This window comes from Ranitomeya imitator, chromosome 2 (genome assembly GCF_032444005.1).
Source record: "Ranitomeya imitator isolate aRanImi1 chromosome 2, aRanImi1.pri, whole genome shotgun sequence".
NCBI lineage: Eukaryota > Metazoa > Chordata > Amphibia > Anura > Dendrobatidae > Ranitomeya > Ranitomeya imitator.
Genome location: NC_091283.1, coordinates 381,432,096 through 381,454,444, shown reverse-complemented (window position 1 = coordinate 381,454,444; position 22,349 = coordinate 381,432,096). Strand labels below are relative to the sequence as shown.

The window sequence follows — 22,349 nt, the reverse complement described above, 5'->3', positions numbered from 1 at the left end:
TCCATGTGACTGGTCACATGACTTATGACCTCATCCCAGGTCCTGTGTGCACAGAACAGCCATATATGTGGTGTGCGGCTCTGCAGGTGGAGGTAGGTGCTGGAGATTCCCCGTTACTGGGCGCAGTGCTGAGATCATTTTGGTGTTGTTACGTAATTACTTATTTTACATTCTTTTCATACCTCCCAACTTTTACAGAATAGAAAGAGGGACATATATTGTGGTGCACTTCATGTTGCAAATAATTTTGGCCACCCTCTCTATAGTCACAACCAGGAGGAGATGTCGGAGGGGACATGAGGGCAGTGAGGGGCATTCAGCAGACTCCAAAGACTGCAGGGCAGAGACCCAAATCCAGGACTGTCCGCTGCATCCGGGACGGTTGGGACTAGACATAAGCCGATCGATTCACGGCACTCTTGGCCAACGTCCAGGTCTGTGGTTTCTAACCGCTTGGACTCCTGCAAATCTGTTATCATCCGGCGTCCCTGGTGCAACTTTTGATTAGCCAAAGATGGCGCTACTGAGTCACGTCGCGCAGATGACATTGAAAGACATGAACCAAAGCTTCTCTGTACTACTAGAAAAGCATTAAGAACGCGGTGTCACATCTGCAAGAAAAACACATCAAATAAAGGGAAAACGCCTGTAGAAAAAGAGCAATAGAAAAAAAAACTGCATTTATGCTACATGTGAACACGGCCTCAGTGTTACATTTTTATGGGTTTAATGGAGAAAAAAATAGATTGTGTCATTTACTGATCTCGGTAAATAATTTGATCGCTGTGTTGTGCGGGTCGTTAGGATGACAGGGTCTTAAAGGGAACCTGTCATCCGCAAAATCAAAGGTGAGCTAAGCCCACCGGCATCAGGGGCTTATCTACAGTATTCTGTCATGCTGTAGATAAGCCCCCGATGTATCCTGAAAGATGAGAAAAACAGGTTATATTATACTCACCCAGGGGCAGTTCCGCTGCGGTCCGGTCAGATGGGCGTCGCGGTCCGGGGCCTCCCATCTTCATACGATGACGTCCTCTTCTTGTCTTTACGGCGCAGGCATACTTTGTCTGCCCTGTGGAGGGCAGAGCGAAGTACTGCAGTGCGCAGGCGCCGGGACAGGTCAGAGAGGCCAAGTCATGTTGAAAGCCTCTTCCAAGGGTCGACATTGACTTTTAGGATTGATACTTCCTGTAGGTGGCACTAGAGTTCAAGCCCTCTTCTGAAGAAACAATGTGCATATTTAATTGAATGTAAGTATATGAAGTGCAAAGATGCAGAGGAGGAGCTATTTAGCAATGAAGATGGCTAGCAAAGTTAGAGTTAAAGTTAGAGCTCTCACACATATCCATGCAATTCGGCCCGATATCGGATTGCAATGCACAGACAGGCCCTGGCTCTCCCAACCTGACTGTGAGAGCTTCATAGAAATATATGAAATTGTCATGCTCAGGTTAGGAGATCCACGGCCAATCCGTGCATCGCGATCTTACATCGGACCGAATTGCACAGACATGTTGAAGAGCCATTGGTGGAAGTTGGAACACAGCCCTGACCTTCTGGAACAGTGGGACAGTCCTGTCAGATCTGTGATGGTTTGGAGCTATGTATTTTTTGTGTTTTTGGAGTTGTATGGGAGATATTATGTGATATTATGTGATAAATCTCTGTATGTGACTGTAATGATATTCTTTATAATGTCACATCGTCATCTTCTCCTCATTCAGGTCCCTACAATATCGGATCCTCTCAGCGGAGATCTTCTATGTAAGAAAATTTTCTTGATTGACCCATCAAGAATGGATAAAGACAGGGCGATGATGGCGGAGAGGATATTACACCTCACCCTAGAGATCCTATTCCGGCTTACTGGAGAGGTGAGAGATTCTGATGATGTCACATTACATAATTCTTATCTATGGGAATAACAGATGGACAGAACTGGAGAGGTGAGGACTCTGGAAATGTCTGTAGTGAGATTTATTAAAATGTCTCTCCATAATCAGGATTACACAGTAGTGAAGAAGACCTCTAGTGAGCTCTGTCCGGCCTTTGTGTCTGAGGGATGGGGAAGACCCCTGAGCCCAATCACGGGGCCTCCATCTCACTCCCTGATACATGAGGACATCAATGACCAGAAGATCCTAGAACTCACCTGCAAGATGATAGAACTGCTGACCGGAGAGGTGACACTGCTGGGAATGCTGGGACATTATACAGTAATGCTATGGAGGGATCGGGGGATGACGGTATCATTGTATGTGTAAGGTTCCTATTAGGTGTCAGGACGTCACCGTCCATTTCTCCATGGAGGAGTGGGAGTATTTAGAAGGACACAAAGATCTGTATGAGGACATCATGATGGAGGTTCCCCAGCCCCTCACATCACCAGGTAATAGACAGGACTAAATACACACGGCCTATAATTATCTGTATGTAAATAATGAATTCAGTCCCTGTATGTGTTTCCTCCAGTTCTATCCAGTGAGAGGACAACACCAGAGAGAAGTCCCCGTCCTCTTCTTCCACAGGACTGTAATCAAGAAAATCCCAATGTTCCTCAGGATCATCAGGTATAGGCCGAGGTCACACTTGCAACTACAATGTGAGAAACTCGCTCGAGTCTCTCGCATCAATGCCCGGCACCGCCACCGGTACTCGGGACAGGAGTGTATGGCTGCATGTATTTCTATGCAGCTGAACGCTCCAGTCTCAAGTGCCGACGGCAGTGCCGGGTATTGATGCGAGAGATTAGCGCGAGTTTATCGCATTGCAGTTGCAAGTGTGAGCCTGGCCTTATAGAGAGAATGTGTTACAAGATCTTCCCTATGATTGTGTTCTTCATAAAGTGGCCATTCAGTGTATGCTTTATACCTGGTGGAGATGACAGGACAGAATAATGGGTCCCAATGCGTCATATAATACTCTATACAGAATGGGCCCCATATAATGCTCCATACAGAATGGGCCCCATATAGTGCTCCATACATAATGAGCCCCATATATTGCTCCATACAGTATGGGCCCCATATAATTCTCCATACAGAATGGACACCATATAATACTCCATACTGTATAGGCCCCTTATAATGCTTCATACAGAATGGGCCCCATATAATATAGTGCTCCATACAGAATGGGCCCAATATAATTCTCCGTACAGTATGAGCCCCATATATTGCTCCATACAGTGTGGGCCCCATATAATTCATACAGTATGGGCCCCATATATTGCTCCATTCATTTAAAAAAATAAAATGGTCACCTCTCCTCGCTTGCCGCAGGTCCAGACTCCTCAGCATCGACATCTTCTGGCACGCTGCACTGTGACTGCTCAAAGCAGAGGACGCACACAAGTGAGCCCTCTGCCCTGAGACGTGACAGAGTCAGGAGATGTAAAAGACACCGGAGCTGGGCAGGAACAGAGAGAGATAAGTATTGCAGTTGGCGGGGCCCTGAGCAAGCAGAGGGGCCCATTCGCGGGCGCTGGCACCGGGCTCCTCCAGCTCACAGAGGCAATAGCATGCCAGTGTCCCCGATGGTGAATGGGCCCCCCTGCTTGCTCAGGGCCCCAGCACTTGCCCGGGTGCTGACACCAGCCCTGGTTGGATTTATACAGGAGACCTGCAGCTATGTGATAGCTACTGGTGTCACATCATTTGTAGTCGTCATGATAATTGATGATCTTTGCTCTTCTTCTTGTGACTACTTCTGTCTGTGACGCCTACAATATTTGTTCCAGGGTAAAGATCTGACCCATATAAATACTACAGATACATATGTGATGGGTGAAGAGAGGTGTAAAGAGGAAATTCCTACATATGACTACTCAGGTGAGTAATAACCACTAAATGAAGAGAAGTTGCAGATTCTTCTCAGTGAGTGGATGGTATAATTATACAGCTCTGGCAAAAATTAAAAGACCAGTGCATAGGTTTATAAAAATCAGCTTCTCTACATGTCTGACAGCCATTCCATTCAAGTGTCAGTTGAATTCCAACCAGAGTACACATCATTCTACTTAATGTGCTTCTGATTAGGTGATCACCTGAACCAAATCTTATTTAACAAAGGAAATATATAAAAAAACACTGCTGTCGTGTTCACAATCCTCTTGCAATAGGACAAGCTGGATGGCAAAACAAGTGCTAGTAATATCCCAAAAGTAACAGGAATGAAAAAATAACTTTTAACCATGCCAAAGGAGTTGAGAATAAAAGTCTCGAGTGAGGAAAAGAAGAGCACAATTCTGGCTTTACTAGCAGAAGGACACAGTGAGCATCATGTTGCCTCCATCCTTAAAATCTCTAAGACGGCAGAGGGTGAAAACGACTGTCCACTGACCGGGATGACCGTCATCTTATTTGAATGTCACTCTGCAACCACAGGATGACATCAAGTGACCTACAAAAGGAATGGCAAATGGCAGCTGGGGTGAAGTGCACGGCAAGAACAATTCGTAACAGGCTCCTAGAGGCAGGACTCAAGTCATGTAACGAGAGAAAAAAGCCTTTCATCAATTAGAAGCAAAGGAGAGCCAGGCTGAAGTTTGCCAAAGACCATAAGGATTGGACCATAGAGGACTGGAGTAAGGTAATCTGTTCTGATGAGTCTAATTTTCAACCCCATTGAAAACCTCTGGAATGTAATCAAGAGGAAGATGGATAGTCACAAGACATCAAACAAAGAAGAAGTGCTTACATTTTAGTACCAGGAGTGGCATAAGGTCACCCAAAAGCAATGTGAAAGACTGGTGGAAAGCATGCCAAGACCCATGAAAGCTGTGATTAAAAATCAAGGTTATTCCACAAAATATTGATTTCTGAACTCTTCCTGAGTTAAAACATTACTATTGTTGTTTCTAAATGGTGGGTCAGTGGATAGCACTGCAGCCTTGCAGCACTGGAGTCCTGGGTTCAAATCCAACCAAGGACAACATCTGCAAGGAGTTTGTATGGTCTCCCTGTGTTTGCGTGGGTTTCCTCCCACATTCCAAAGACATACTGATAGGGAATTTAGATTGTGAGCCCCATCGGGGACAGTGATGATAATGTGTGCAAACTGTAAAGCGCTGTGGAATATTATTATTTATTATTATTATAGCGCCATTTATTCCATGGCGCTTTACATGTGAGGAGGGGTATACATAATAAAAACAGGTACAATAATCTTGAACAATACAAGTCACAACTGGTACAGGAGGAGAGAGGACCCTGCCCACGAGGGCTCACAATCTACAAGGGATGGGTGAGGATACAGTAGGTAAGGATAGAGCTGGTCGTGCAGTGGTTTGGTCGATCCGTGATTACTGCAGGTTGTAGGCTTGCCGGAAGAGGTAGGTCTTCAGGTTCTTTTTGAAGGTTTCGATGGTAGGTGAGAGTCTGATATGTTGTGGTAGAGAGTTCCAGAGTAGGGGTGATGCGCGAGAGAAATCTTGTATGCGATTGTGGGAAGAGGTGATAAGAGGGGAGTAGAGAAGGAGATCTTGTGAGAATCGGAGGTTGCGTGCAGGAAAGTACCGGGAGACGAGGTCACAGATGTATAGAGGAGACAGGTTGTGGATGGCTTTGTATGTCATGGTTAGGCTTTTGTACTGGAGTCTCTGGGTAATGGGGAGCCAGTGAAGGGATTGACAGAGGGGAGAGGCCGGGGAATAGCGGGGGAACAGGTGGATTAGTCGGGCAGCTGAGTTTAGAATAGATTGGAGGGGTGCGAGAGTGTTCGAGGGGAGGCCACAGAGCAGGAGGTTACAGTAGTCGAGGCGGGAGATGATGAGGGCATGGACTAGGGTTTTTGCAGATTCTTGGTTTAGGAATGTACGGATCCGTGAAATATTTTTGAGTTGAAGGTGGCAGGAAGTGGAAAGGGCTTGGATATGCGGTTTGAAGGAGAGATCAGTGTCAAGGATTACTCCGAGACAGTGAGCTTGTGGGACTGGGGAGAGTGGGCAGCCGTTTACTGTAATGGATAGGTTCGTTGGGGGGGAAAAGACAATGAATTCTGTTTTGTCCATGTTAAGTTTTAGAAATCTAGCGGAGAAGAAGGATGAAATAGCGGATAGACATTGAGGGATTCTGGTTAGTAGGGTGGTGATATCTGGTCCAGAGATGTAGATCTGTGTGTCATCAGCATAGAGATGATACTGAAAACTGTGAGATTCTATGAGCTGTCCCAGGCCAAAAGTGTAAATGGAGAAGAGCAGGGGCCCAAGGACTGAACCTTGTGGGACTCCGACAGATAGGGGGCAAGGTGAGGAGGTGGGTGTGAATAGGAGACGCTGAATGTTCGGTCAGTTAGGTATGACGAGATCCAGGATAGGGCCAAGTCTGTGATGCCAAGGGATGAGAGGGTCTGTAGTAATAGGGAATGGTCTACTGTGTCAAAGGCAGAGGACAGGTCCAGGAGGAGGAGGTTAGAGTAGTGTCGCTTGCTCTTGACAGGTAATAGGTCATTGGTTACCTTAGTTAGGGCAGTTTCAGTGGAGTGGTGTGACAGGAAGCCTGATTGTAAGCGGTCAAAAAGGGAGCAGGAAGATAGATGGGAGGACAGTTCAAGATGGACGTGTTGTTCCAGTAGTTTTGAGGCATAGGGGAGAAGTGATATAGGGCGATAGCTAGATACAGAAGATGGGTCAAGAGAGGGCTTTTTGAGGATAGGTGTGATTGAGGCATGTTTAAAGCTTGAGGGGAAAACACCAGTTGTTAGTGATAGGTTGAAGAGATGGGTTAGAGTTGGGATGAAGACTGTGGCAAGGTTTGGGATGAAGTGGGAAGGGATCGGGTCAAGTGCACAGGTGGTGAGATGCGATCTTGAGAGTAGAGTGGAGAGTCGATCTTCTGTAATAGTGGAGAAGTTGGTTTTGGAGGTGGAGGGCTGGGTAGTTGGGAGGAAGGGCTCTGGTGTTTGTTGACTAAAACTGTCTCTGATGTTCTCAATCTTCTGCTTGAAAAATGAGGCAAAGTCTTCAGCTGAGATGAGTGGGGAGGGAGGAGGTGCTGGGGGGCGGAGGAGAGAGTTGAAGGTGTTGAATAACTGTTTAGGATTGTGAGACAGGGAGGATATGAGAGATGAGAAGTAGGTTTGTTTAGCTGTGGCGAGTGTGGTCTTGAAAGTAGTGAGAGACTGTTTGAATGCAATAAAGTGCTCGTTGGAGTGGGATCTTTTCCATCTCCGCTCTGCAGCCCTGGAAGCTCACCTCAGTTCTTTGGTCAGGCTGGTGTGCCAGGGCTGTCTGTGGATTTTGCGAGCTTTGGTATGTGTGAGAGGGGCAAGAGATTCCAAAGCTGCAGCTATTGTGGTGTTATATAGAGTGGCAATGTGTTAGCGCTATATAAAAATAAAGAATATTATTATTATGAACTTGATTTTTTGTATTAATTGAGGTCTGCAAGCAATGCATTTTTGTGTTATTTTGACCATTTCTCATTTTCCGAAAATTAATACAAAATTTATTACTTGGAACTTTGGAGACATGTTGTCAGTAGTTTATAGAATAAAAAAACTATTTAAATTTTACTCAAAACTATACCTATAAAGAGAAAAATCAGACAGACTGAAAATTTTGCAGTGGTCTCTTAATTTTTACCAGGGCTGTATGTTTTAATGCAGATTTTATTGGCAAGAACATTTGACGCATTTTAAATTGCCAAACTGAAATAGCACTTCAGGACTTCATTGGAGACTATTATTTTCCCTATATAATGCAATAATATGGTACTGAAGTGTACAGACCAAGTGATCAAGCGATTGTATGTTCATGTCCCTTTAGGGGGCTAAGAAAACATTTGGAAAAACCTTTACAAAAAGAATTTAAATACATATGATGTTTGAGTTATATCTCTTTTCTGGGTGTAAAAATAAATAGAAAAAAAAATATTTTTCTATTGATGATTCCATAAAAGTACAAGCTATCAAAAGAACTGAATTATTTAACCCGTATGTTAAGCATGGCAAAGCAGAAAAAAAATCAAAATGCCAGATGTGATTTTTCATTTGCCTCAAAAACGTAGTCAAAACATGGCGTAAAATTTTTGAAAGGTCAAAAAGTTTTGGTGCAAAATTGTACTAAAAGTTTTTGACTTTTAGTGTTTTCAGGCTTGCTTCCAACTGAAATGGACAGAGTTGAGGCACAAAGAGGTGTGGCTCTGAGCAAATCTACTACCGCTTGTACCGAGGACAAGTGAGTATGCCAGTCAGTACTAAAGATGATGATGTCATCCAAGTACGCTGACTCATACTTCCGATGGGGTTCTAGCACTATGTCCATCAGCCTCGGGAACGTGGCTAGTGCCCCATGTAGTCCAAAGGGTAAGACGACATAGTGGTACAGACCCTCAGGTGTTATGAAGGTGGTCTTTCCTTTTGCCAACTCCGTAAGAGGCACCTGCCTATAGCCCTTGGTCAGATCAATCATGGTAAAGTACTGGGCCTGCCCCAATCATTCGATTAGCTCATCCACCTGGGGCATTGGATAAAGGTCGAATTTCGACACCTCATTCAACTTACGGAAATCATTACAGAACGGTAATGATCCATCCGTCTTCGGGATCAGTACAATGGGGCTAGCCAACATGGGGCTAGCCAATCACTCCGGGACTCCTCAATTACTCCTAGCTGGAGCATTTGTCTTACCTCACTTGCGATGACTTGTCTCCGGGCCTCGGGCACACGGTACGGTTTCTTTTGCATCCTTACGTGAGGCTCGGTGACAATGTCATGCTGGATGACAGAGGGACGACAAGGTAATTCCGAGAATACAACCGTATTCTCTTGTACAATTTTCCGCACCTCTCAATTATGCTATTTCGAGAGAGTGTCTCCTATCTTTAGCGCTCTCTCGGCTTCCCTTCGGGCCGCTATCGGATGGTCCCCAGATGATACGTCTGGAGTCGCATCCGTAAGCATACACTCCCAATCCTTCCACGCTTTTAACAGATTGACATGATACAACTGTATCGGTAAACTCGGTAGTTCACTTCCCCAACTTTTTCCCGAACTTCATATGGCCCTTGCCACTTGGCCATAAGCTTGTTTTCTGCAGTGGGTACCAAGACTAAAGCCCAATCTCCTGCTTTAAAGGAGCGTACCGTGGCCTTTCTGTGTTATGTGCGGCTCTGCGCCGCCTGAGCATCTACAAAATGCTCTTTTACTATAGGCATGAACGCTGTGATCCGGTCCTGCATTTTGGCCACGTGCTCAATTACACTCGTATGTGGCATAGGTTCCTGCTTCCAAGTCTCTGGCTATGTCCAGCAGACCTCTAGGATGCCTGCCATACAGTAGCTTAAAGGGTGAAAATCCCATGGAAGTCTGTGGTACCTTGCGAATGGCGAACATCACGTAGGGCAGCAACATGTCCCAATGCCTTCCATCCTTGGAAATGACCCTTTTCAACATGGACTTGAGGGTTTTGTTGAAGCACTCAATTAATTCGTCTGGGGGTGATACACCGACATGCGCAACTTTATTTTGAGAAGCCTGCACAGTTCTTTTGTCACCTGGGACATAAAAGGAGTCCTCTGATCAGTAAGGATCTCCTTCGATAGCCCAAGGCGACAGAACATGGCAAACAACTTGGACGATAAGCTTAGCCGAGGTGTGCCGAAGCGAAATGGCCTCCGGGTACAGTAGTCTATGACCACTAATATGTGTTTGTGGCCCTGGGTGGATTTTACTATCGGCTCTACCAGATCCATCGCAATCTGCTCAAAGGGTACCTCTATAATGGGTAGAGGTACGAACAGAGTCCGGTAGTTTGCGGTGGGTGAGGTTAGTTGGCAATCAGGACACATTTCTCAATACTTCTGTACCTCACTGTAGACCCCAGGGCAAAAAAAATGCTGTAAAATGCGCTTCTGTGGATTTTTTAGCCCCCAAGTGCCCTCCCAGCATGTGGGTGTGAGCCATTTCGATCACCGCCCGATGGTAGGATTGGAGCACTACCAGCTGTTCTACCACCTCGTCCCAGATTTTATTCACCTTATATAGTTACTACTGGTTGACCACCATGCGTGGGAACACAGTCTCCGCACCCGGTTGTTGAGCCACCCCATTTACCTCGATTACTCTTTCCCGTGCCCAGGTAAGTGTGGGATCCTGTGGCTGGGCTGTCTCAAAAGTCCCCCAGGGCACTTTCCGCTCGGGAATTGCTGGGGTCTCCTCGACCTCTCCTGCCATCACCTATAGGGCAAACCTATCGGATTCACACTCTTTCGCTATGGGGGTGACCCCTATGACAGGAATCCCTATGTCGGGATCTTTTGGCTCTGCACCCAGAAACATATTTGCCCGGGTAGGGTTAATTTTATTTTTCCACAGAGACCAGAACAAGTCCCTTCCCAGGACAGCCCCATAAGGAAGGCTCTTCACTACCCTCACCACATGTTTAATCTCTGCACATGGAGTAAAAAATGTAACCTCTACTGTCGGATACTCGCGCAGTTCACCATGAATACACACGACACCCACATTTTTCCCATTCAGTTCTGAACCCGAGATTAATGACCCATGCACAAGTGTCACTAGACTTCCTGAGTCCAAAAGGGCATCATCTGCCAGGAAGACATGGTAAAGACAGCCTTGGCATACAACGACACAAGCTGAGTAAACTGCAGTCCATAGGTTCAACTGTCAGGGGGCAGTTGGCAGCCACATGTTTTGGTCCCTGGCACCGCCATCACCTAATAGCTGTGGCACAACTGGACCCCGGGACCAGCTTTGACAAAGAACACCTAGTGTGTTTGAAACGCGTAGCTGCTATACACTGCTTTTCGGTCATGTGAACTTGCCTCCACAAGTCTGGTTTTATATGCAAGCAATAAATTCCTTTTGGACTACTTGGAAGCTGGAACAATCTCTTTTTTTCTTTGGTCAAGATCTCACCTTTCAGTTTCCCATAATGCAGTGCATCTTCCCAACTGAGGTCCAAGTAGACCTTCTGGGCATCTCCAGTCAGGAAGAAAGCCACCACTTTAGCCGACTGGGCAAACGGCAAGCTCTCCCGCTCTGCTGTGTACTCGAACACAGTGAGGAAAGCCTCCATATCGTCCTCAGGACTCATCTTTCTCAGCGCTTACCGGACTTTGTATCCGGCCTCAGAACGGATCAGGGTCGCTGGTGAGGGCACCTCTCGCAGGCCCACAATCTGTTGCAGAATTAAATTGTTGGTCTGCTGCTGCTGGTACAACTCCTGCTGCTGCTGCTGACTAAGGACCAATTTCTTCAACAGCTCCTCCATTTTGTTGGCCAGCTTGGGCTACAGCGTTGTAGGCCTAATAACCGACATGCAGCTGTCTTTCTGTATGCCTTAGTTCACACTGCCCGCATTCTCCACCATATGTAGTGTAGCAAGGTTGGTGCTGTGTGACAGGCTGGGACCACAGAAATGTTCAACATAAGCAGTGTCTTTATTTGCAGACTCGCATACAGGAGTGATATTCTCCGGATTGCAGATGTGTTTCCATATATATAGTTCGTGTTCGAAACCCGTTGCCGTGGACATGACACTGCCGTGTCTCTTGGGTGAGTCAGCCGCCTTGAAGTCCCGGGCTCTGTGTTAGTTTCACACAGACCTCGGTTACACAGAGTCACCTGCTCTGCAGCTTGCAAACTCCAAATTGACACACCCAAGGCAAATCTGACAGATTTAAATGGAATCACGGCTATAGAGCCACTTCCAAAATCCTGGGGGACACATATCAACCCTCGCATATGATCCCCCTCACTGCCTCAAACATAGTTATATGGAAAGTGAATGTGGTGGACAGTTTTGAGGATTTTTTGTAGGTTGACCTTTATGCATCTCCACTGGGTATTTCACTAAATATAAAGAAGTATTTAATATTTGACAAAAGTGTCACAGGTACACTAAAACATGGACCTATGACGTAGCTGGCTTCCATGGTAAAATGATAAGAACACAAATCTGGTGGACTAATATCAGAAATTATTAATTCCTACTTTAACTTTAAAAGTGTTATCCGTGACATTTTTTTTATTATGGGCCAACAAACTAAAAGGCATATAGTTGCTAAGTACCTGCCTTTTGTGCCCGGTGCCAATAATGCGGGTACAGAGCAGTCTGCCCCGCCAGCGATTCTGCAGCTTCCACTTATGTCACATCAACAGAGCAACAGCTTCTCTTCTGCTCTGCTCTGTTGACTACATGTTACTGTCAATGTTATGCTGATTGACAGCCGGGTAAACGCATCAACAGCAGAGCAACTCAGAAGAGGAAGAGCTGCAGTGTTGACGTGAAGCCATAGAATCACTTGTAGCAATAGTCAGTGAGTACTCAACCTGCGATGGGTAGAACAATGCAGGTAGTTATCAACTCTGTGCCTGTTAGTTCTTAGACCCATAGTAAAAAAATAAAATAGTCCTGGATAAACCCCTTTAACTGTTTCCACAGCTGCCTTAATCAGTTGTTAATTTTACTAGAATTTGTATAGACATGCTATAAAATATATAAATATTACAATTATTAATATAAATTAATGTCAGTGTAATTGAAAAATAATACATTCACTTTTATTCTTTGCAGATTACTTCACCAGAAGATCAGAGGGACAGCTGATATTTTCAGATTTTAAAGCAGATGATCGTGGTTTCACACCAAATATATATGAAAAGCATGTCATTATCCCAGATACACATCCAGCTCTTCCAAGCAAACATCGTTCATCTGATCCGTTTCAACAGCTTCTATCTGCTGATTCAACACAGACTATTAATCAAAACAGAAATACCAGAAGGGATGATGAACATCAAAGAGCTCTCACAAGAGAAAAGGCTTATTCATGTTTAGAATGTGGGAAATGTTGTTCTATGAAATCTGATCTTGCTATCCATCAGAGAATTCACACAGGGGAGAAGCCATTTTCATGTTCAGAATGTGAAAAATGTTTTAGAGTTAAATCAACGCTTGATAAACATCTGAGGATACATACCGGGGAGAAGCCATTTTCATGCTCAGAATGTGGGGAAAGTTTTAGACAGAAATCACCTCTTGTTAGACATCAGAGAACTCACACAGGGGAGAAGCCATTTTCATGTTTAGAATGTAGGAAATGTTTTACACAGAAAAAACATCTTATCACGCATAAGAGAACTCATACAGGGGAGAAGCCATTTTCATGCTCTGAATGTGGAAAATATTTTATTGAGAAAGAAACTCTTATAGCACATCAGAGAATACACACAGGGGAGAAGCCATTTTCATGTTCAGAATGTGAGAAATGTTTTACAGCGAGATCTAGTCTTTTTAAACATCAAAAAAGACACACAGTGGAGAAGGTATGTTCATGCTCAGAATGTGGAAAATGTTTTAAAGAGAAATCAAGGCTTGTTAGACATCAGAAAAGACACACAGGTGAGAAGCCAATTTCATGCTCAGAATGTGGACAGTGTTTTACAGAGAAATCAAGTCTTATTAGACATCAGAAAAGGCACACAGGGGATGAGTTATTTTCATGTTCAGATTGTAAGAAATGTTTCACAGAGAAATCACATCTTATCACACATCAAAGGATTCACACAGGGGAGAAACCATATTCCTGTTCTATATGTGGGAAATGTTTTACACAGAAATCAAGTCTTGTTATACATCAGAGAAATCATACAGGGGAAAAGCCATTTTCATGCTTGGAATGTGGGAAATGTTTTACAAATAAATCAGCTTTTCATAAACATAAGAGAATTCACACAGGAGAGAAGCCATACCCATGTTCAGAATGTGAGAAATGTTTTACAAGCAAATACCATCTTGTCAGGCATCATAGATCTCACACACAGGAGACGGTGTTTTCATGTTCAGATTAGGAAAAATAATTTCACCTATAAATCAGATGCACAGAAACATTCGAGAATTCACACAAGGGAGAAGCCATTTTTAAAATACATTTACTGACAGATTGTACAAGAAAAAAAATACAACAGTTACAGTCGGCAATAGAAATGGAAAGCAAATTACAGCACTAAGCATAAACTTCTGTAACTAAATTAAAAAGGAACCAGAATCCAAATATGACATATTTCAATTATGAGTACTGAAGGGGTTATCCTTGACTTTGATGATTTTGGCTATTGGGCTATGAACATAACAGTAAGTATTTGCTAAGTACCTTTCTGTTCTGTCGGCTAGTCCCCAGCTTCTGATGACATCATGTCACTAAAACATTCCCTTCTTTTCCACTGTGCTCTGTTGACGGGGCGACACTGCCAATTTTATACTGATTAACCGTCCGCTGCCTATCTGCAGGTTGCTGGCTGTAAATGTTCATGACGTCGGCAGTGGCTCACTGTTGACGGAGAAGACCAAAAGTAAAAGAGCTGCTCTGTAGCCGTGAGGTCAAATGAAGCCAGAGAATTGCCACCTGGACCAGAAAAAAAATCGCAGGGCATAACAGTAACTATCTGCCAGTAAGTTCTTAGCCAAATAGCCAAAAAATAAAACAAAGTCCCAGAATCCTCTTTAATTAGTTTACATTTGTATATACATTGTGGGCACAATTATTTGGCAGTTTATGTTTTTGATGATTCATTTCACTATTGTACAACTACAGTGCTAGTGTTCAATCCAAAATGCTAATAATCTTGAAACCTGAATATTTCTGAAAATAAAAGTGAGGTTTTGTCTTAGGAGAATATCTATATGTGCAGAAATATTGGCCAACTTTTAGTCTGCAAAATTATGTGACTAAGTGAAAATCATGCAATTTCCCATCTCAATTGATTATTTTCATCTGTTAGTGCTTGTGCACATGGCCATATTTTTGGACTATTGTTAGTCTATGGGACTGTGTACGTGTCAGATTTTTTCCTTGGACTGAGCCAGTCTGAGGAAAAGAATCGCTGCATGCCTGAGTTTGATCTGATATGAGCCCATACATTTGGTCCATAAAAAGTCACTTTCAGTAGTCTATAAACTTTTTGAACAACATGTCATCGTATATATTTCTTGGCCAAGTCTTGACATTTCCACTTTTATGCCAGTGGTGGTTGGGCTTCAACCTTCCTTACCTTGGTCATGTCTCTGAGCACTAAAAACCTTATACTTCTGTGTATTGTTCAGCCGTGGTCAGGCTCATCCTTTTCACCTCAGCCATGTCTGTATCACTGAACACCTTGTACTTTTGAGCAGGGGCTTACATAGAAATCATTGGGCCCCATAGCAGAAATTCTAATTAGCCATCCCCCCAAAAAATACTTGTGGGGGTCACTGAAGCAGAACATATCTCCTAACTTTACAGCCTTTACAAAGTAATTTTACTCCTGCAGAAGTCCTAGATAGCTCTTTCATTGCCCCCATAAAATATGATGCCAACTAAAGTGCCCCCCAAACACAGTATGATATCCCCATGGTGAATTCCTCCACAGTAGCCTCCACATGCATAGTATAATGACCCTACTCTACCCCACCTCAACTACCAAGGCAAAGTATGGTGACCCTCCATAAACGTATGATCCCCAAACTGTGACCCACTCACAGCCCTCCATGCAGTATAATGGACCTACTTACAGTATAATGGCCCCACACCTCTCCATACTGTATAATGGCACCCACAAGAATGGAGGATCCAGCTCAATGAGGTAGTGAATAAAACTTTTTCTTTATTCACTGAAAAAATGTGCTCGGTAGAGGATAAAAACATCAGCGTAAACAGTAGATAAAATGTGATATCAACACGTTTCTGGTGACTAGGTACCATGAATATCATCCACACAGTATGATGACCCCACACAAACCCTCTCACTATAGAATTTCTTACATACAATATAATGGCCCCCAAATACAGTGGGGAAAAAAGTATTTAGTCAGCCACCAATTGTGCAAGTTCTCCCACTTAAAACGATGAGAGAGGCCTGTAATTGACATCATCGGTAGACCAAAACTATGAGAGTCAAAATGAGAAAACAGAAAATCACCTTGTCTGATTTGGCAAGATTTATTTTTCAAATTATGGTGGAAAATAAGTATTTGGTCATTAACAAAAGTTCATCTTAATATTTGTTATATATCCTTTGTTGGCAATGACACAGGTCAAACGTATTCTGTAAGTCTTCACAAGGTTGGCACACACTGTTGGTGGTATGTTGGCCCATCCCTCCATGCAGATCTCCTCTATGGGGTTTTCTATGGGGTTGAGATCTGGAGACTGCCTAGGCCACTCCAGGACCTTCATATGCTTCTTAAAAAGCCACTCCTTCGTTGCCCTGGTGGTGTGCTTAGGGATTGTTTTCATGCTGAAAGACCCATCCACGTTTCATCTTCAGTGCCCTTGTTGATGGAAGGAGGTTTGCACTCAAAATCTCATGATGCATGACTCCATTCATTCTTTCATGTATCCGGATCACTCGTCCTGGTCCCTTTGCAGAGAAACAGCCCCAAAGCATGATCTTGCCACCCCCATACTTCACAATAGGTATGGTGTTCTTTGGATGCAACTCAGCATTCTGTGTCCTCCAAACACGACGAGTTTTATTTCTACCAAACAGTTCTACTTTGGTTTCATCAGACCATATGACATTCTCCCAATACTCTTCTGAATAATCCAAATACTCTCTAGCAAACTTCAGACTGGCCCTGACATGTACTGGCTTAAGCAGGGGGACACATCTGACACTGCAGGATCTGAGCCTCTGGCGGCGTAGTGTGTTACTGATGGTAGCCTTTGTTACAGTGGTCCCAGCTCTATGCAAGTCATTCACTAGGTCCCCCCTGTGGATCTGGGATTTTTGCACACCGTTCTTGTGATCAATTTGACCCCACGGGGTGAGATCTTGCGTTGAGCCCCAGATTGAAGGAGATTATCAGTGGTCTTGTATGTCTTCCATTTTCCTATTATTGCTCCCACAGTTGATTTCATCACACCAAGCTACTCGCCTATTGCAGATTCAGTTTTCCCAGCCTGGTGCAGGGCTACAATTTTGTTTCTGGTGTCCTTCGACAGCTCTTTGGTCTTCACCATAGTGGAGTTTGGAATATGACTGTTTGAGGTTGTTGACAGGTGTCTTTTATACTGATAACAAGTTCAAACAGGTGCCATTGCTACAGGTAATGAGTGGAGGACAGAGGAGCCTCTTGAAGAAGAAGTTACAGGTCTGTGAGAACCAGAAATCTTGCATGTTTTAAGGTGACCAAATACTTATTTTCCACCATAATTTGAAATATAAATCTTGCCAAATCAGACAAGGTGATTTTCTGGATTTGTTTTCTCAATTTTGACTCTAATAGCTGTGGTCTATCTATGATGTCAATTACAGGCCTCTCTCATCTTTTTAAGTGGGAGAACTTGCACAATTGGTGGCTGAATAAATACTTTTTTTTCCCCACTGTAACTATCCATATATTATAATGGGCCCCCACATAGTTCTCCAAATATTATAATGGCCTGCACATAGCCTTCCATACAGTATAATGTGCCCCTTATAGTCCTCCATATAGTATAATGAGTCCCCCCATAATCCTATTTATAGTATTCTGCACTCCCCATAGTCCTCCGTATAGTATAATGCACTCCCCATAGTTTTCTATATGGTATAATTGTTATTTATTTATATAGCACCATTGATTCCATGGTGCTGTACATGAAAAGGGGTTACATAAAAATATAAATTACAGTAAACAAATTAACAATGACAGAGGGAAGATGATGCTGCGATTGTGGTCTTACATTCTACAGGATCCGATAGTGTTGAGGTGGCAGCGTGGTCATTGCAGGTTGTAAGCTTTTTTGAAAAGATGAATTTTCAGGTTCCGTCTGAAGGATTCAAATGTGGTGGATGATCAGACGTGTAATAATTCCAGAAAATGGGGGATATTCGGGAGAAGTCTTGGAAGCGATTGGGTGAGGAGTGAATAAGTGTGGATGAGAGAAGGAGGTCTTGGGAGGACTGAAGATTATGTGAGCAAAGATATTGGGAGATTAGATTGGAAATATATGGATGAGAAAGGTTATAGATGGCTTTGTAGTCAGTGAAGGGATTTGCAAAGAGAAGAAGCAGGAGTGTAGCGAGGAGAGAGATTAGTCGGGCAGCAGAGTTATGGATGGACTGGAGAGGTGTGTGAGTGTTAGAAGGTAGGCCGCAGAGGAGAATGTTGCAGTAGTCGAGGCGGGAGATTATTAGGGCATGCACAAGCATTTTAGTAGAGAGGTTTGCGGAAAGGACAGATTCTGGAAATGTTTTTGAGCTGGAGGTGACAGAAGGTGGCGAGAGCTTGGATGTGCGGTTTGAAGGACAGGGCAGAGTCAAGGGTTACTCCGAGGCAGCGGATTTCCGGGACAGGGGAAAGTGTGATGTCATTTATTGTGATAGATCAGTGTTCCCCAAGTCCGGTCCTCAAGAGCCACCAACAGGTCATGTTTTCAGGATTTCCTTAGTATTGCACAGGTGATAATTGTATCACCTGGACAGGCAAGCATTCAATGACCTGTGCAAAACTAAGGAAATCCTCAAAACATGACCTGCTGGTGGCTCTTGAGGACCGGAGTTGGGGAACACTGTGATAGATAGATCAGGTAGGGAAGATATGAGAGATGGAGGAAAGATAATTAGTTCAGATTGGTCCACATTGAGCTTGAGGAAGCAAGAGGAGAAGAAGGAGGATATGGCTGATAGACACTCTGGGATTCTGGACAGCAGAAAGGTGGGCCAGAGAGGTAGATCTGAGTGTCATCAGCATACAGATGGTACTGGAAGCCATAGGACCTTATGAGTTGTCCCAGTCCAAGGACTGAGTCTTGAGGGACCCCAACAGAGAGAGGGCGAGGTGATGAGGTAGTGTGGGAGTAGGTAATGCTAACTGTACGGTTGGTAAGGTATGAGGAGATCCAGGATAGGGCAAAGTCTTTGATGCTAAAGGAAGAGAGGATCTGTAGTAGGAGACAGTGGTCAACTTTGTCGAAGGCAGAGGATAGGTCTAGAAGGAGGAGTATAGAGAATTGTCTGTTAGCTTTGACCGTAAGTAAGTCATTAGTAAGTTTGGTCAGGGCAGTCTCAGTGGAATGATGGGGACGAAAGCCAGATTGTAGGTTGTCTAAGAGCAAGTTAGATGCAAAGTGAAAGGAAAGTTCAGCATGGACGTACTGCTCAAGGATTTTGGAAGCAAATGGGAGCAAACATATGGTATGACAATTGGACATAGCGCTCAGGTCAAGGGATGACTTTTTGAGCATAGGTCTGATTGTGGCATGTTTGAAAGAGGGGAAGGTACCAGAAATTAGTGATAGGTTGAAGAGATGGGATAGGGATGGGATAAGTGTGGTGTTGAGCTTGGGGAGGAGATGGGATTAAATGGGGTCAAGTGCACAAGTGGTGAGGTGAGATTTGGAGAGGAGATGAGTAAGCTCTACTTCAGTGATTTTGTAGAGGGAAGTTATGGGCTTAGGGCATTGGTCTGGTATACAAGGGTTGTGGTGGTAGGAAAATAAAGACTTGCCTTGCTTGGTCTTTCTTATTTTTTAAGTGTATGGCGAAGTCCTCGGCAGAGATTAGGGAAGTCAGAGAGTGCAGTGGTGGGCGGAGGAGGGAGTTAAAAGTGGTGAACAACTGTTTGGGGTTGTGGGATAAGGAAGATACGAGGGATGTAAAGTAGCACTGTTTAGCAGAAATGAGACCTGATTTGAATGTGTTGCTTGTTTGAATATGATGAAGTCATATTGTGAATGCGTCTTCATCCAACGCCGCTCTGCAATTCTGGATACTTGCTGAAGCTTTTTAGTGATGTTATTGTGCCAGAGTTGTCTATTGATTCTTCACACTCTGCTATGCATGAGAGGAGCAACGAGTTGATAGCTGATGCAAGAGTGGTATTGTAGAAACTAGTGTCTGTGTTGTGGAGTGAAGATATGGAGGACAGTGGTAGAATAGAGTCAGAGAGTGTGCAAGTGTCTAGATGTGCGAGGTTTCTGCGGGCGTGCACACGGTGGACATGGGTGACAGGTGAGGAGGACAGTGATGAGAGCGTGAGTAAGTGATGGTCATATAGAGGGAGAGGAGAGGTTGTGAAGTTAGATAGGGAGCAGAGACGGATGAAGACCAGATCTAATGTATGTCCGTCTGTGTTGGTGGCTGAGGAGGATCACTGAGTAAGTCCAAAAGATGAAGTGAGCGACAGAAGTTTGTAGGCTGCCGACTAATGAGTGTCAATGGGGATGTTGAAGTCACCCATGATGATGGTGGGAATGTCTGCAGAGAGAAAGTGAAGAAACCAGGAGGAGAACTGGTCAATAAAGGTAGTGGTTGGGCCTGAAGGTCGGTATATGACAGCCACTTGGAGGTTGCAGGGAGAGTAGATGCTTACAGAATGGACCTCAAAAGAGGTGACGATAAGGGAGGGTAGAGGTGGGATTGGGTACAGTTGGAAGGAAGGAGAAGACCCATTCTGCCACCATATCTGTTGCCAGGAAGAGGAGTGTGTTGTGAATTCTGTTGTCGGGCTCCCTCCTGTGGTCATGAATGGTACTTCGGCTGGTTCTGTCCATGGACTTCCTCTGGTGGGTGTTTCTGAGTTTCCTTCCACAGGTGATGAGATTAATTCGTTAGCTGCTGCTCTATTTAACTCCACTTAGATCTTTGCTCCACGCCACCTGTCAATGTTCCAGTATTGGTTTAGTTCACTCCTGGATCGTTCTTGTGACCTGTCTTCCCAGTAGAAGCTAAGTTCCAGCTTGTATTTCTTTGGTTTGCTATTTTTCTGTCCAGCTTGCTATTTTGTTGTTTTCTTGCTTGCTGTAAGCTCTGGGATGCAGAGGGAGCGCCTCCGCACCGTGAGTCGGTGCGGAGGGTCTTTTTGCGCCCTCTGCGTGGTCTTTTTGTAGGTTTTTGTGCTGATCGCAAAGTAACTTTCCTATCCTCGGTCTGTTCAGTAAGTCGGGCCTCACTTTGCTATATCTATTTCATCTCTGTGTTTGTATTTTCATCTTACTCACAGTCATTATATGTGGGGGGCTGCCTTTTCCTTTGGGGAATTTCTCTGAGGCAAGGTAGGCTTTATTTTTCTATCTTCAGGGCTAGCTAGTTTCTTAGGCTGTGCCGAGTTGCATAGGGAACGTTAGGCGCAATCCACGGCTATTTCTAGTGTGTTTGATAGGATTAGGGATTGCGGTCAGCAGAGTTCCCACATCCCAGAGCTCGTCCTTTATTATCAGTAACTATCAGGTCATTCCGTGTGCTCTTAACCACCAGGTCCATTATTTTCCTGACCACCAGGTCATAACAGTACAGGTGGCCCAAAGTACTAATGCATCTCAAAAGAGGGATAAGAGAAGTTCTGAGACCATTTTTTTTTCTTTGCAGTGTGTTTTGTCTCTTTTTTCCCCTTTACCTCTGGGTGGTTCAGGACACTGGTGTAAACATGGACATTCAGTGTCTGTCCTCTTGGATGGATAATCTCACTACAAGGGTACAAAACATTCAAGATTTTGTGGTTCAGAATCCGATGTCTGAGCCTAGGATTCCAATTCCTGATTTGTTTTTTGGTGATAGATCTAAGTTCTTGAATTTCAAAAATAATTGTAAATTATTTCTTGCCTTGAAACCTCGTTCCTCAGGTGACCCTGTTCAACAAGTAAAGATCATTATTTCTTTGTTACGTGGTGACCCTCAAGACTGGGCATTTTCCCTTGCGCCAGGAGATCCGGCATTGCGTGATGTTGATGCGTTTTTCCTGGCGCTTGGATTGCTTTATGACGAACCTAATTCAGTGGATCAGGCAGAGAAAATCTTGCTGGCTCTGTGTCAGGGTCAGGATGAAGCGGAGATATATTGTCAGAAGTTTAGAAAGTGGTCTGTGCTCACTCAGTGGAATGAATGTGCCCTGGCAGCAATCTTCAGAAAGGGTCTCTCTGAAGCCCTTAAGGATGTCATGGTGGGGTTTCCCATGCCTGCAGGTCTGAATGAGTCTATGCCCTTGGCCATTCAGATCGATCGACGCTTGCGTGAGTGTAAAGCTGTGCACCATTTGGCGGTACTATCTGAGCATGGGCCTGAGCCTATGCAATGTGATAGGACTTTGACCAGAACTGAACGGCAAGAACACAGACGTCGGAATGGGCTATGTTTTTACTGTGGTGATTCCACTCATGCTATCTCCGTTTGTCCTAAGCGCACTAAGCGGTTCACTAGGTCTGCCACCATTGGTACTGTACAGTCTAAATTTCTATTGTCTGTTACTCTGATTTGCTCTTTGTCATCCTATTCTGTTATGGCATTTGTAGATTCAGGCGCTGCCCTGAATTTGATGGACCTGGAGTATGCTAGGCGCTGTGGTTTTTTCTTGGAGCCCTTGCAGTATCCTATTCCATTGAGAGGAATTGATGCTACGCCTTTGGCCAAGAATAAGCCTCAGTACT

General features: G+C 44.3%; 1 protein-coding gene across 1 annotated transcript; it reads left to right on the top strand.

Annotated features, from left to right (window-relative positions):
* The first annotated feature begins 17 nt into the window (after positions 1–17).
* On the top strand, positions 18–14,634 carry LOC138666633 (oocyte zinc finger protein XlCOF22-like). Its single transcript, XM_069754828.1, has 7 exons — positions 18–92; positions 1,725–1,874; positions 2,004–2,183; positions 2,266–2,389; positions 2,473–2,570; positions 3,740–3,830; positions 12,539–14,634. The coding sequence occupies exons 1-7, from the start codon at positions 18–20 to the stop codon at positions 13,813–13,815; spliced, it is 1,995 nt and encodes a 664-aa protein (XP_069610929.1). The 3' UTR covers positions 13,816–14,634.
* Positions 14,635–22,349: the final 7,715 nt, after the last annotated feature.